Source organism: Trichechus manatus, unplaced genomic scaffold, assembly GCF_000243295.1.
Source record: "Trichechus manatus latirostris isolate Lorelei unplaced genomic scaffold, TriManLat1.0 scaffold00326, whole genome shotgun sequence".
Classification (NCBI taxonomy): Eukaryota; Metazoa; Chordata; class Mammalia; order Sirenia; family Trichechidae; genus Trichechus; species Trichechus manatus.
The window spans coordinates 253,817-266,510 of NW_004444262.1; the positions used below are offsets into that span (position 1 = coordinate 253,817).

The 12,694-nt window shown below is 35.9% G+C and overlaps 1 protein-coding gene across 1 annotated transcript in view; it reads left to right on the forward strand.

Moving 5' to 3' along the window:
- Nucleotides 1-12,694, forward strand: part of RELN (reelin) — a 551,032-nt gene that overhangs the window by 71,923 nt on the left and 466,415 nt on the right. Inside the window, exon 4 of the mRNA XM_004390724.1 lies at nt 3,915-4,025. Within this exon, the coding sequence (XP_004390781.1) occupies nt 3,915-4,025 (111 nt within the window). The remainder of the gene's footprint in view (nt 1-3,914; nt 4,026-12,694) is intronic.

The window sequence follows — 12,694 nt, forward strand, 5'->3', positions numbered from 1 at the left end:
GTCTTCTTTGGTGAAGTGTCTGTTCATTTCCTTTGCCCATTTTTTAAGAATTACTGTCTTTTTGTTGTTGATGTGTTGAAGTATTTTATAGATTTTAGAGATTAGACCCTTGTTGGCTATGTCATAGCCAATTTTTTTCCCCCAGTCTGTAGGTTCTCTTTTTGCTGTTTTGGTGAAGTCTTTTGATGAGCATAACTGTTTAATTTTTAGGTGCTCCCAGTTAACTAGTTTATCTTCTGGTGTTTGAATTGTTAGTTATGGTTTATATTGTATTTATGCCGTGTCTTGGCCCCTAGTGTTGTCTCTATTTTTTTCTTCCATGATCTTTATCATTTTAGGTTTTTATACTTATACTTTTTATACTCATCCATTTTGAATTAGTTTTTGTGTATGGTGTGAGGTATCGGTCCTGTGTCATTTTTTACAGGTGGGCATACAGTTTTGCAAGCACCATTTGTTAAGAAGACTGTCTTTTCTCCATTTAATGGACTTTGGGCCTTTGTCAAAGATCAGCTGACCATAGGTAGATGAATTTACATCTGTGTTCTTGATTCTATTCCACTGGTCAGTGCTGTTGGTATTTGGATTGGGATTGCATTATATCTGTAGATCACTTTGGGTAGAATTGACATTTTCACCAATGTTGAGTCTTCTATCCATGAGCGTGGTATGTTTTCCCATTTATGTAGGTCTCTTTTGGTTTCTTGCAATAGCATTTTGTAGTTTTCTTTGTATAGGTCTTTTATGTCCCTTGTTAGATTTATTCCTTTATCTTTTTAGGGGCTATTATAAATGGCATTGTTTTCCTGATTTCCTTTTTGAAGTTCTCTTTGTTGGTATATAGGAATCCAACTGATTTATCTTGTATCATGGTACTCTTCTGAATCTTTCTATTAGTTCCAGTCGTTTTCTTGTGGAATCTTTGGGATTCTCTGTGTATAGTATCATATTGTCTGCGAATAGAGATCGTTTTACTTCTTCCTTTCCATTTGGATGACCTTTATTTCTTTTTCTTGCCTTATTGCTCTTGCTAGGACTTCCAGCACAATGTTAAATAGGAGTGGTGATAAAGGGCATTCTTGTCTTGTTCCTGTTCTCAGAGAGATGCTTTCAGCCTCTCTTCGTTGAGAATGATGTTACCTGTCTCTCTTCACTGAAAATGATGTTACCTGTCTCTCTTCATTGGGAATGATGTTACCTGTGGGTTTTGTGTAGATGCCTTTTATTATGTTGAAGAATTTTCCTATTTTATTGAGAGATTTTTTTGTTTTTGTTATTTTAATCATGAATGGGTGTTGGATTTTATCAAAGCTTTTTCTGCATAGATTGAGATGATCAGGTGATTCTTTTCTTTTGTTCTGTTTATGTGGTAGATTACATTGATTGATTTTCTAGTGTTGAACCATTCTTGCATACTTGGTATGAATCCCATTTGGTCTGGGTGTATTATTTTTTTGATATGATGCTGAATTCTATTGGCTTGAATTTTGTTGAGAACCTTTGCATTTATATTCATGAGAGATATTGGTCTGTAATTTTCTTTTTTTGTGGTGTCTTTGCCTGACTTTGGTATCAGGGTTATGCTAGTTTCATAGAATGAATTTGGGAGTATTCCTTCCTTTTCTATGTTCTGAAATAGTTTGAGTAGTACTGGTGTGAGCTTTTCTCTGAATGTTTGGTAGAATTCTCCAGTGAGGCCCCCTGGGCCAGGGCTTTTTTGTTGTTGGGAATTTTTTATTACCACTTCTCTTGTTATGGATCTGTTCAGATTTTCTATCTCAGTTTGTATTAGTTTATGTAGGTAGTGTGTTTCTAGAAATTTATCCACTTCCTGTAGGTTCCCAAATTCGTTGGAGTACAATTTTTATAGTGTTCTGTTATGATCCTTTTTATTTCAGTTGGGTCTGTTGTAATGTCCACCATCTCATTTCTTATTTGGGTTATTTGCTTCCTCTTCTGTTTTTCTTCTGTCAGTTTGGCTAATGGTTTGTCAATTTTGTTGATCTTTTTGAAGAACCAACTTCTGGCTTTGTTGATTCTTTCTATTGTTTTTCTGTTCTCTATTTCATTTATTTCTACTCTAATCTTTATTATTTCCTTTCTTTTGGTGCCTGTGGGCTTCTTTTGCTGTTCTCTTTCTATTTGTTTGAGTTGTAGGGATAATTTTTTTTGGCCTATTCTTCTTTTTTCATGTGTGCATTTGTTGCTATAAATTGATCTTTGAGCACTGCCTTTGCTGTGTCCCAAAGGTTTTGGTATGATGTGTTTTTTCATTCTCATTTGATTCTAGGATTTTTTTAATTCCCTCTTTGATATCTTCTATTACCCAGTTGTTTTTAAGCATACATTCAGTTTCCATGTATTTGACTTTTTTTTTCCTTGCTCTTCCTGTTATTGATTTCTACTGTTAAGGCATTGTGATGAGAGAGAATGCTTTGTATTATTTTGATGTTTTGAATATGATTGGAGGTTGCTTTGTGGCTTAAAATGTGGCCTATTCTGGAGAATATTCCATGTGCACTGGAAAAGAATGTATACTTTGCTGCTGTTGGGTGGAGCGTTCTGTATATGGCTGTGAGGTCAAGTTGTTTGATTAAAATATTTTTATATTTAAATATTTTAACTCTTTCAACAATCTGATTATCTCTTTCTTATTTCATTTCCTGGTTAAGGTTCTTAATCACTCTGTGCCATTCATTCCTTATTTGTATGCTGGGAATAATAATAGTATTCCCTTTATAGAGATGCTTTGACAGTTAAATGAGATAATGCATGTAAACCACCTAACTCAGTGTCCAACTCTCATAATTTTAGCTATTATTTCTTATTAAAGGATGTGAAGCAATTTACTCCAAAATCCAGTGTGGTTTTTGGTATCTTATGATGTCATGCCAGTCTATGATAGATGTGTTTTGTTTATACTTTGTAATATGGAGATTGAGACCATTCAGTTCTACTCACTGGATTTCCTGGAGTTGAATTTAAACATTCTCATCAAAGTTGATGTGACTCTGGCCATTCTCCTGATTCTTTACTAAGCATTATAACAGCCTTGTTGTGTACACTAGGAAAATGATGTTATTACTTTCTCCTGGCTCCTTCCTAAAAATGGCATCATCTTGATCTCATGACCATAACAGCAGTGCAGGAAAATATATCATGTCGAGGAGGAAATTATGACCAGTTTGGTGGTGAGCAAGATAAAATTTTAGGAAAACCTGAGTATCATACAGATACATTTAATTTGACCCTTTTCTTCCCAGGAACATCCTGATTTTTTGTTTATAAAATCATTTGGATGTCTCCTGTAGACTTTGCTCTAAAACTAAAGCATGTAAAGGTCTTTCATTCTTGTTCACAAGAAGAAAAGGGCTGACTGTCTTCATGCAAATTAAGTTGGCTTTTGTTGAAACCTTCAGGGAACTCATCTATGAAATGAAGACTCACACACAGAAAAAAAAATACAGTACATCTTACTGTTCTTCTTTCAGCCCATGTAAGATTGTTTCCCACAGTATAGAACACTTTAAAAAAAAAAAAAAAAGTTCTCAACACAATGCCAAAACTCCAGCAATGCCTTAGACTGCTGTGAGGGGTTGTGGAAGTGGGGAAGACATGTACTCAATACTTATTATTTTCAGATTTTTTTCTTTACATAGACAGGAAATGTGTCAATGAATGCAGTGAGGTAGAACTGATTTCTAAATTTAAGAACCACAATTACAGACATCAGACTTCTGAGCTTCTTTTTGTTCCTCAGTAATTTCTAAAATATATAAAATGCTAAATGGGGTAGTGTAAAAATTGTTTGTTAATAATGAGTAAAGATTGTTTTGAGAGTGTCTAACACTTCAGGGATGTAACTCATTATTCTGACTGTATTAATTGAGGCTTCTTTTTTTTTCCCATTTTAGTGACAATTTCAACAAGCACCTTCTTTGATGGCTTGCTGGTGACAGGACTATACACATCTACAAGTGTTCAGGCTTCACAGAGCATTGGAGGTTCCAATGCTTTTGGATTTGGTGAGTTATCCTGACACAAGAAAACAGTAATTGTGGATATTTTATGCAGCTATAGATCTTATGTTTTGGAAAAAATTGCTTTAAAAGTTTAATATATTCATCATTTCAGAGAAAATAATCTAAAGTGATTTTTGTGTGTTTGAATTGGTGAGTTGAAATAAGTCATGTAAATGTGTGGCCAACCGTGAGCTTGGTGTGACTGTCTGTCCCTTATTGTCAACTACCACTGTTCCACCTGGTTCTGTGGGGTTCGTTTAAATTTTTGTGTTCTGTTGCCTAGGTTGCTGGAATTCACTCTGATGCCAAAGTGGTCATTCAGTAACCTGCTCTCCTAAACAGTTCTTAAAATCCTGTGGTAGGTGAAAAGTGTCATTTTAAGTTTGGCAAGTAAGCATTGTATAGAGTGGAAGATAGTAATGTTTATTAAAATGATTAAATTCTGTAAGTATTCATAAAAGAATGCCATTTAATACTTAAAACATTCATAAGGGGTCATTGGCCTTAGATCGGAGACCTGGCAGGTTGCTTATGTGAAGAGGCAGAAGGCTACATGATAGTCACTAATCCCAGAGGATTCTCGATTTGGAAATCTCTAGTTTACCCATAATGCTGTAAGCATGCCAAGCTGGGATTAAGTAGAACCTTCACAGCATGAAAAATGTAAATTTAAAATATCAGTTTATGTAAGACGTGAAATCACTGATTTTACTCTTAAAATTGGAAAATTACACGGGACTTCCTCCACTGGTGTGAGATAGAATTGCATTATCAAAGGCAGCCATGTGTCAACACTTTATTTTTATGGTGGTAAATAAATAAATAATTTTTACCTACTTTTGATATGTGAAAGGGCACCTCCTCTCTGTTGGGTCCCAGCAGTAGCTCTGCCCAGGTGACTTATTGACTGATGTGAGAGCAATAATGTCCATGCTGCATTGTTACTCTACTTGCCAACATGAGATTCACAGCCTCAGGGCTTAAAGGAACCTGGAAGTCATTTAATCATCATGTTAAATTACTTGACCATTGAGAATTTGCCCTATTTTTAAAAGAGCCAGATAAGATTTTACAGTCTGCTGGTGGCTAATTCTTAGTCCTAATCATCAGGAAAAAAAATATTCCTCTGAGGTCTAAAAATTCCACGCCACTTTTTCTCCTCTGCAGACATTAAAGGTCAGATTACAATCATATGTATGATACATGCACATAAGTATATGGCATGAAACCAAAAAAAACAAACCCATTGCTGTCAAGTCGATTCCGACGCATAGCGACCCTATAGGACAGAGTAGAACTGCCCCATAGAGTTTCCAAGGAGCACCTGGTAGATTCGAACTGCTGACCTCTTTGGTTAGCATCTGAGTGCTTAACCACTGTGCCACCAGGGCTTGTTGTAGGAGAGACATGCATTAATTAAATAACTATATAAATATATAATAGCAAACTTTGGTAGAGGCTAGCAAAGAAATGTACTGAGTACTGAGAAAGGGTACACTAGAGACTAGATTTAGTCTGGTGTGAAGTTGGGTGGGATCCTGAAGAAGTGGTATTTGAGCTGAGATCTGAAGGATGTTAATTAGCTAAGGGTCTGTGGAAGGTGGGGCACAGCATACCTAAGGAAGAAACAGCTTGCAAAGGCCTCAAGGTGAGAAGATGCCAGCTATGTCTGAGGAACTGAAAGAAAACCTTGGGGTAACTGGACCTGGAATCTAGAGGGAACATAGTAAGGCTGGATAGAGACCAGGGCCTGACCATTCAGGATCTTGTAAGTTTTTGGTTTTTACACTAAGACAGGGGGATGCCATTGAGGGTTTAAGGCTGAAGAGAGACTCTACTAGCCTTCATTTTAAAGAAATCACTCTGGGGCCAGCATAAAAACTAAACGGTCAGGGCCAGGAATGAATGCAGGAGGACCATTCAGTAGTTAAAAGATTCCGATACGGCAAAGCACGTGAGGAGCACAGGTGGAGTGTGGCTGGCATAGGCACCAAGAAGAAGCCATGTGTGGAGGATTAAGAGTTCTAGGCTGTGCAGTCATGCGTGCAGATCCCATCCCCACCCTTATTCGTTGTGTGCCTCAGCCAAGTTGCTTACCTCTTTTGGGTTACAGTCGGTATCTATGAAATGGTGACGATAATGGTGCTTGCCTCATAAAATGTCGGGTAGCTGTGAGCATTAAATGAGGCGATTTATGTAAGGCGCTTAGCACACAGAGAACACTCAATAAAATTAACTATTCCAGAATTGTAACTCGTGATAACTGAAGCAGCTGATTTCCTTAGTCCAGGAGTTTTATATACTTCCTTGGGGTGGGGGTGGGGGGGTAGAGGGAGAGAAAAAACAATTTTCAAGTGGAATTAATCTCAGGCTTGTAGGTCAAGATGATTTGAGAGGACTTGGCTGAGTAAAGTATGTATCATTTGTCAGTTTGGGGGCTTTAGATGAAGATAGTCATTAACAATCATTCACAACTATGTTGTAAACATATTTTGAAAGGATCTATTAAATGCATGTATCAAGTCACCTCAGATTTTTTGCTAGAAAGCCATACAAAAAACTAAGAATGATAAATTGTTAGAAATTATTTAAGACACTCAAGCTTTAAGACATTTTCTGTGGTGGCTTTGAAAGCTGTAAATAGGCAGTTTTCGCTTGAATTAGAATGTATTTTGATTAGCTTAAATTGGACTTAGCCTTCCTCTTGCCATCAACCCTATATCACTGGTTTGACGGGCTGAATTGGTTTCTGAATGTGGGCGTAGCCCATCGATGGTAGTTTGACTTCTATAATAAAATGCTCAGGTCTCCCACGAGACAACTAGCGTTTTTAGAGGACATGATTTTTATATGGCTGGGTAGAGAGGCGAGATCTTTTTAAATTTCCAGTGGTGTCCAAAGAAATTTGTATATATTTATATGATAGTGGTTATTAGTAAGTTTAAAAACAAAACTTAATAATATGCCTGAATATTGTTGAACAGAATTAATCTTCATGAATAATGTTCTTGAATAGAAAGCAGGTGGTAAAATATCTTTTTAGAGAAAATTGTCGCTTTGAGACGCAGCCCCATTAATCTTTTGGTATTTGATTTAACATATTCTTTACAATTTAAAAATAAAGTGAAAAAGATTTAATTTGGTTAGTGTGTGGATGGGAAAGTGGAGAAAACTTGCAGAAGGTAAAACTTAAGTTGCTGTGTTTTGGTAGCTTAGTTTTAGTAGGATCAGACCGAAATGTGTCATTCTTTGATCTAGAACAAAAGAGTTATTGAATGCATAAACTATTATTAGGCTCTGACTTTCTGATGGAGTATTAAGCAAACAGGATTTGTTTGGCATTTTCCCAACGTATCGTAGGACTTGTGTCTGATAATGTGTAACTAGTTGTGACAAATATTGTAAAGTAAGGACTAAATAGGTACTTGTACTTCTGAAAGTTTTTCGCCCTTTAATTTTAATTGTACTAATTACACTAAAGTTATGGCCACTCTCCTTTGAATATAAAATGTGTGTATGACCAGCCAAAATAAGGCCATAATTATTTTTAAGATACTGTTTTATAAATGTAAGTCCAGTAACATAACTACAGCCTTTTATGCAAAACCAGCATTCTTTAAAATGCATGCCTCACTGACCAAAAATAGACAAATGCCTAATAGCCAGAAATACATTAAAACAATAGCTATGCAAAAGATGATTGTAAGCCAGCAATGCATGATTTGAAATACCTCATTTTGCTTGTCAGTGTAAGAAAACATGCTGCCCTAGGGAAGTGTGGTGCTTAATTATGGATATCTCTTTGTGCATCCCAGAAAAAAAAAATGCTACCGTTTCATCTTTGGCTTTGAATTCCATTTCAATCATGGAAATCTTGAAGGCTCATTGTGATCGCTAAATGATGGGCTATTTAAATAGCCTTTCATACAAAATTGTTCCTTTTCCAGGAGCTGAAATGCATTTTACTCAATATTTAGTATTCTGGCTCTAAAACCTAGAGATTTTGCCCAATTTTTAGTATTCTGGCTCTAAAACCTGAGAACTGGGTTTGTAGTGCTGATAAATAGCAGCCATACTTCAAATTGTTAGACCTTGCATACATTAAACTTTTGTACTGTGCAATGCCTAGGTAACTTTTCTTAGCTAATATAATACATCAGCTACTTTAGCAGTTTTTCTCTTAAACTTTTATAATTTCATATGTGTTTGATTTCTTTTTCTGTAATCATTAGGCATCCTGGGTCCAATAATTTGCTAAGTTACAAACCTCTTAAAATGGCAAGATTTGATAAAGCCTGGATTTTGGGGGAAATGTAATGAACAGATCCAGTATTTTTTCTATTTTTTTCTCTCTTAAATATTCAGGGAATCATGTCATATTTTTAGTAGAGTTAAGTGACTAACATAAAAATTTAATATTTTCAATATTATCTTTATTTAAAACAGTATTAGAATTACTGAACTTAATGTTCTAATTTTTTTTTCCAATATGATTCAACACTCTTACTTTAGGTGAGTCGGGGTATATTTACAAAACAAATTATTTAACTATCTTAAGAAAGACTTCAAATTTCAGTAAATCTCATATTGTTCCCTGTTGTGTGTGCCAGTGCGTTGATTCCGACTCATAATGACCCTGTATGACTTGACGGCAGTGGGTTTGTTGGTTTGTTTGTTTTGGGTTTAGTTAAGAAACGTGTACTTCAGTAGATTTAGATTGTATGTTAATGTTTACTTTCCAAGTTGCAAGTTTTTGTTACTACTGTGTTTCGTTGACACCAAAAATAAAAGTATAAGGTTTTATTTAAACTAACTTTTGGTTATCCTTCACATTAAGGCTAAGTAGAACCTTTCACAACTTGCTAATTATTCTCTCCCCACTCCTACCCCCAGGTGTTAGCTACAGTTCAGTCTTAGGTGTCCTGTCTGTGTGACTGTGACACACACAAATGTCCTGAATACATGCACGTATTTCAGCTTAATATCTGTAGAGAAGGGCAGCCACTATCAACTTCATTACATAGGATCCTGTATGGTAGTGGTGTTTACTTACTAGCCTAAAATGCTACTGTTTTACTCAGAACGAGCTTATTAAATTTATTTTGTCTGTCTCTTTACAAAGAAGTGCAAAAATAAATGCAATTTAAACATACTCGAGCAATTCAAAGGTATGACCTTTTGCTTGGTATGGTAAATGATCTATAATTAACAAGAAGACTCTAGGTTAATTAAAGAAATTAGTCAATGGTACAAGGACTGTAGCTGATGAGGTGAAATTGTCATTGATTTTTCCTGTTTACAGAGTATTAACCTAACTATTTGGGTATGCTAACATTACCTTCATTAAGAGACAGTATTATCTAATATGTATTCAATATATGACAAAGAATTCAGGAAATAGCTCCATTCCTAAATGACTAGCTTGAAAATACCCACTGCCATCAAGTCGATGCCAACCCATAGCGACCGTATAGGACAGAGTAGAACTGCCCCGTAGGGTTTTCGAGGAACAGCTGGTGGATTCGAACTGCTGACCTTTTGGTTAGCAGTCGTAGCTCTTAACCACTGCGCATATTATCTTAGGACAGGTCAATGTTTAATCGTACATGATGGTTAATTTTTTTTTTTTTTTAATCTCTTACTCCTTTCCAGAAATAATGACTCTGCAACTTCTTGGGAATATATTATATGATTATGTCAGTTGAGAAGATTAAGAAAGACTTCCCTGTACAAATGTGTAAACTCTAGCTCCGATTTCAACACCTTTCTCATATAATTTCTTATATAATTGAAAATAGTAAATGTTTGTTAAAAAGTAATTAAATCACTTCTTTCTTTTAGAGAAAAATCACAGTCCTCATAAGACTCATCTGTTTCCTATTTTCTTAATAATTTACTTGTCAGTTTTCTCTGGACACTCCACAGAATCTGGGTAGAGGAATTTCGCCTAGTCTTCTACACAGAAATCGCTGTAAGATACTTTAAAAGTATACCCCTGAGGAAGAGTCCTAGTTGTTTTCTCTTCCTTGTTGTTAGCTGCCTTCTAGTCGGCCCTCAACTCATGGCGACTCCGTGCGTTACAGAGTAGAACTGCTCCATTGTGTTTTCTTGGCTGTAGTCTTTATGGAAGCAGATTGCCATGCCTTTGTTCTGTATTTCTCTTCTTTACTCCTGCTCAAATTCATGTGCTCTGAATCAGCCAGTTGGTTGTTCATAAAAAAGTCAGTAAATGCACATTTTAGAGCACGTTCTGATGGAAGTTGCCACTATGCTATATAAATTATGATTTTTGAAATTATTTTGTTATAATTTTTCCTGTTAAAGTGTTAGAAATTTATTTCTGAAGCAATTCTTATGTGCTGGAAAAGTGTAACCTTATTTTTGTGATTAAAGAAGACATTTGCCTCAGTGACTGAGCAGCAAACAAACCAGGATAGAGCCATAGGTCCCCATGTGGGGTGCTGCTGGTCACTCCATTTTCTCATGTGCCAGAATTTTTAAGAAGAATTCTATAAAATCAGTTTCTCTAAATGCAGTCTTACTTCTCACTAGATAAACAGAGAACCAGGAATGCTTGTCTCTCTCTTTCTTAAATAATAATTTTCAACACTGCTTGGGTCTTGGCTAATAAGAGGTGCTGTTTTCTAGGAGTGTGACTTTTCAGGGTATGCCAGACAGTCTGTTTTAACAGGAGACAGAATTGCAGTATATGCTTAAGGGAATAGACTTCAGAGGTTCACTTGACCTGGCAGTCATTTCACTTGTAATGTGGTTCGTTCTTGAGGTTTCCCAGTCCTTTCCTCAGTTTCCAGATAATGATAAATGAGTTTATGTTCCATGTTCACAGTAATTGATTTATAAATAGTCTTGGATGAAGTTGGCTTCTTCTTGACTGGCAATTGAGCCTAAGAACATAAAATAATTTTATAATGCTATTTCTTCCTAGAAATAATTGTGATAGTTATCTTTGAAAAATATAGTGAAAGTAAATTCTTGCATCTCATGGAAAATAGTCCTAGATGCAGCATAAGAATTTGAAAATAGATGTAGGTGTCCAAAAAAGACACTTCACCAAATCCCAGTTATGTTTCCACTCTTGTCTTCTGTTTTGTAGTTTGTATTCAACCCTCTGATGCTGAATTTTGCATTTAGCCTAATAGACGTGTGGGCTGCTTTCTGAGGCAAGCACACAACTAAATTACTGTTTTCAGGACTCTGAGTGTCTGAATGGAAAGATACTTGTTAGTGTGGGAGTTGCCATTTTGGAAAACAGAATAGCAAAAATTGTTAATGTTTTGGTAAAAGTTCAGGCTGAGCTCTCCTCCTGATTTTCTTTCTACATGTTTTCATACATCAGAACCAAGCTGTTATCATTTCTAATTAATTTTGTTATTTCTGGTTCTCTTTCAGAAAAGTTCTTCCCCTCATGAACTCTAGTAAATACCAAATTAGAAGAAAATAAATGTAGCTATCAGAGATCATGTTCTTCGGAGATGTTTTGCTTATCCATATTTGTTTTCTTTTTAAAAACAACTCTTTACATTATGAGAAGATTCTTTTTTAACCTATCTGATTTTTAACCAATATGTTACGATAGTCCTGTAGACAAAATAATAGCAAAAATGGAGAGAAACTGAACATGTGTTACTAATAAAACAAGAACTCATCTGGGGTTTTGGCTTTTTGTTGCTAGACAGTGAGACAAATGACCAGCTCTAGAATAATTATGAGGATAATGAAGTTTATCCTTCCAGCCCCTAGCCTCTATGCTTTTCTCTCCTTGTTTCTTCTTCTTGTCCCCTTTTCAAAAGGGAGCTGATATCAGCCACATCTTAAGAGTGAATGTAAACGTGTTGTATTAATAGCAGTTTTTCCCACACTGTGTATCTTGCAAACGTTAGTGTCTCTTGATATATTAATAGGCTTTACGTGGAAAAGGAGTATTGTGTGCATTAAAAAAAAAAAAAAAAAAGCTTGGAATATGCTGGTTAAACAAAGCTAAACACTACTTTTTAGAGTCTTTAATATACTTTTTGGAGTATTCTTTATTGAGATTATAATTCACATAACATAAAATTTACCATTTTAAAGAGTATACGTTGATGGTTTTTTAGTATATTCACTATGTCGTACAACCATCACCACTAATTCCAGAACATTTTTTTTTGCAGTTCTTTTTTTTATCGTTGTAATTAAATGAAGTTTACATTTCAAGTTAGTCTCCCATACAGAATTTTTTTTTTTAATGTACATTGTTATGAGACCCCAACCGCTCACACCATTCTGCGACAGCACACTCCTTGCCTCTGCCCCTGATTCCCCATGAACATTCAACCAACTCCTAACTCTCTCTGCCTTCCCATCTCACCTCGGGATAGAAGTTGCCCCTTTGGTCTCTTGTATCTACTTGACTAAGAGGCACATTCTTCACAAGTATCACTTTATGTCCCACAGTCTAGTCCAATCCCTGTCTGAAGAGTTGGCCTCGGAAATTGTTTTAGATCTGGGGTGATAGAGAGACCAGGGGCCATGCCTTCCGGGGCACCTCCAGTCTCAGTCAGACCATTAAGTCTGGTCTTCGTACTAGCATTTGAGTTCTGCATCCCATCGTTCTGCTATTCCATCAGGGATCCTCTGTTGTGTTCCCTGTCAGGACGTTCACTGGTGGTAGC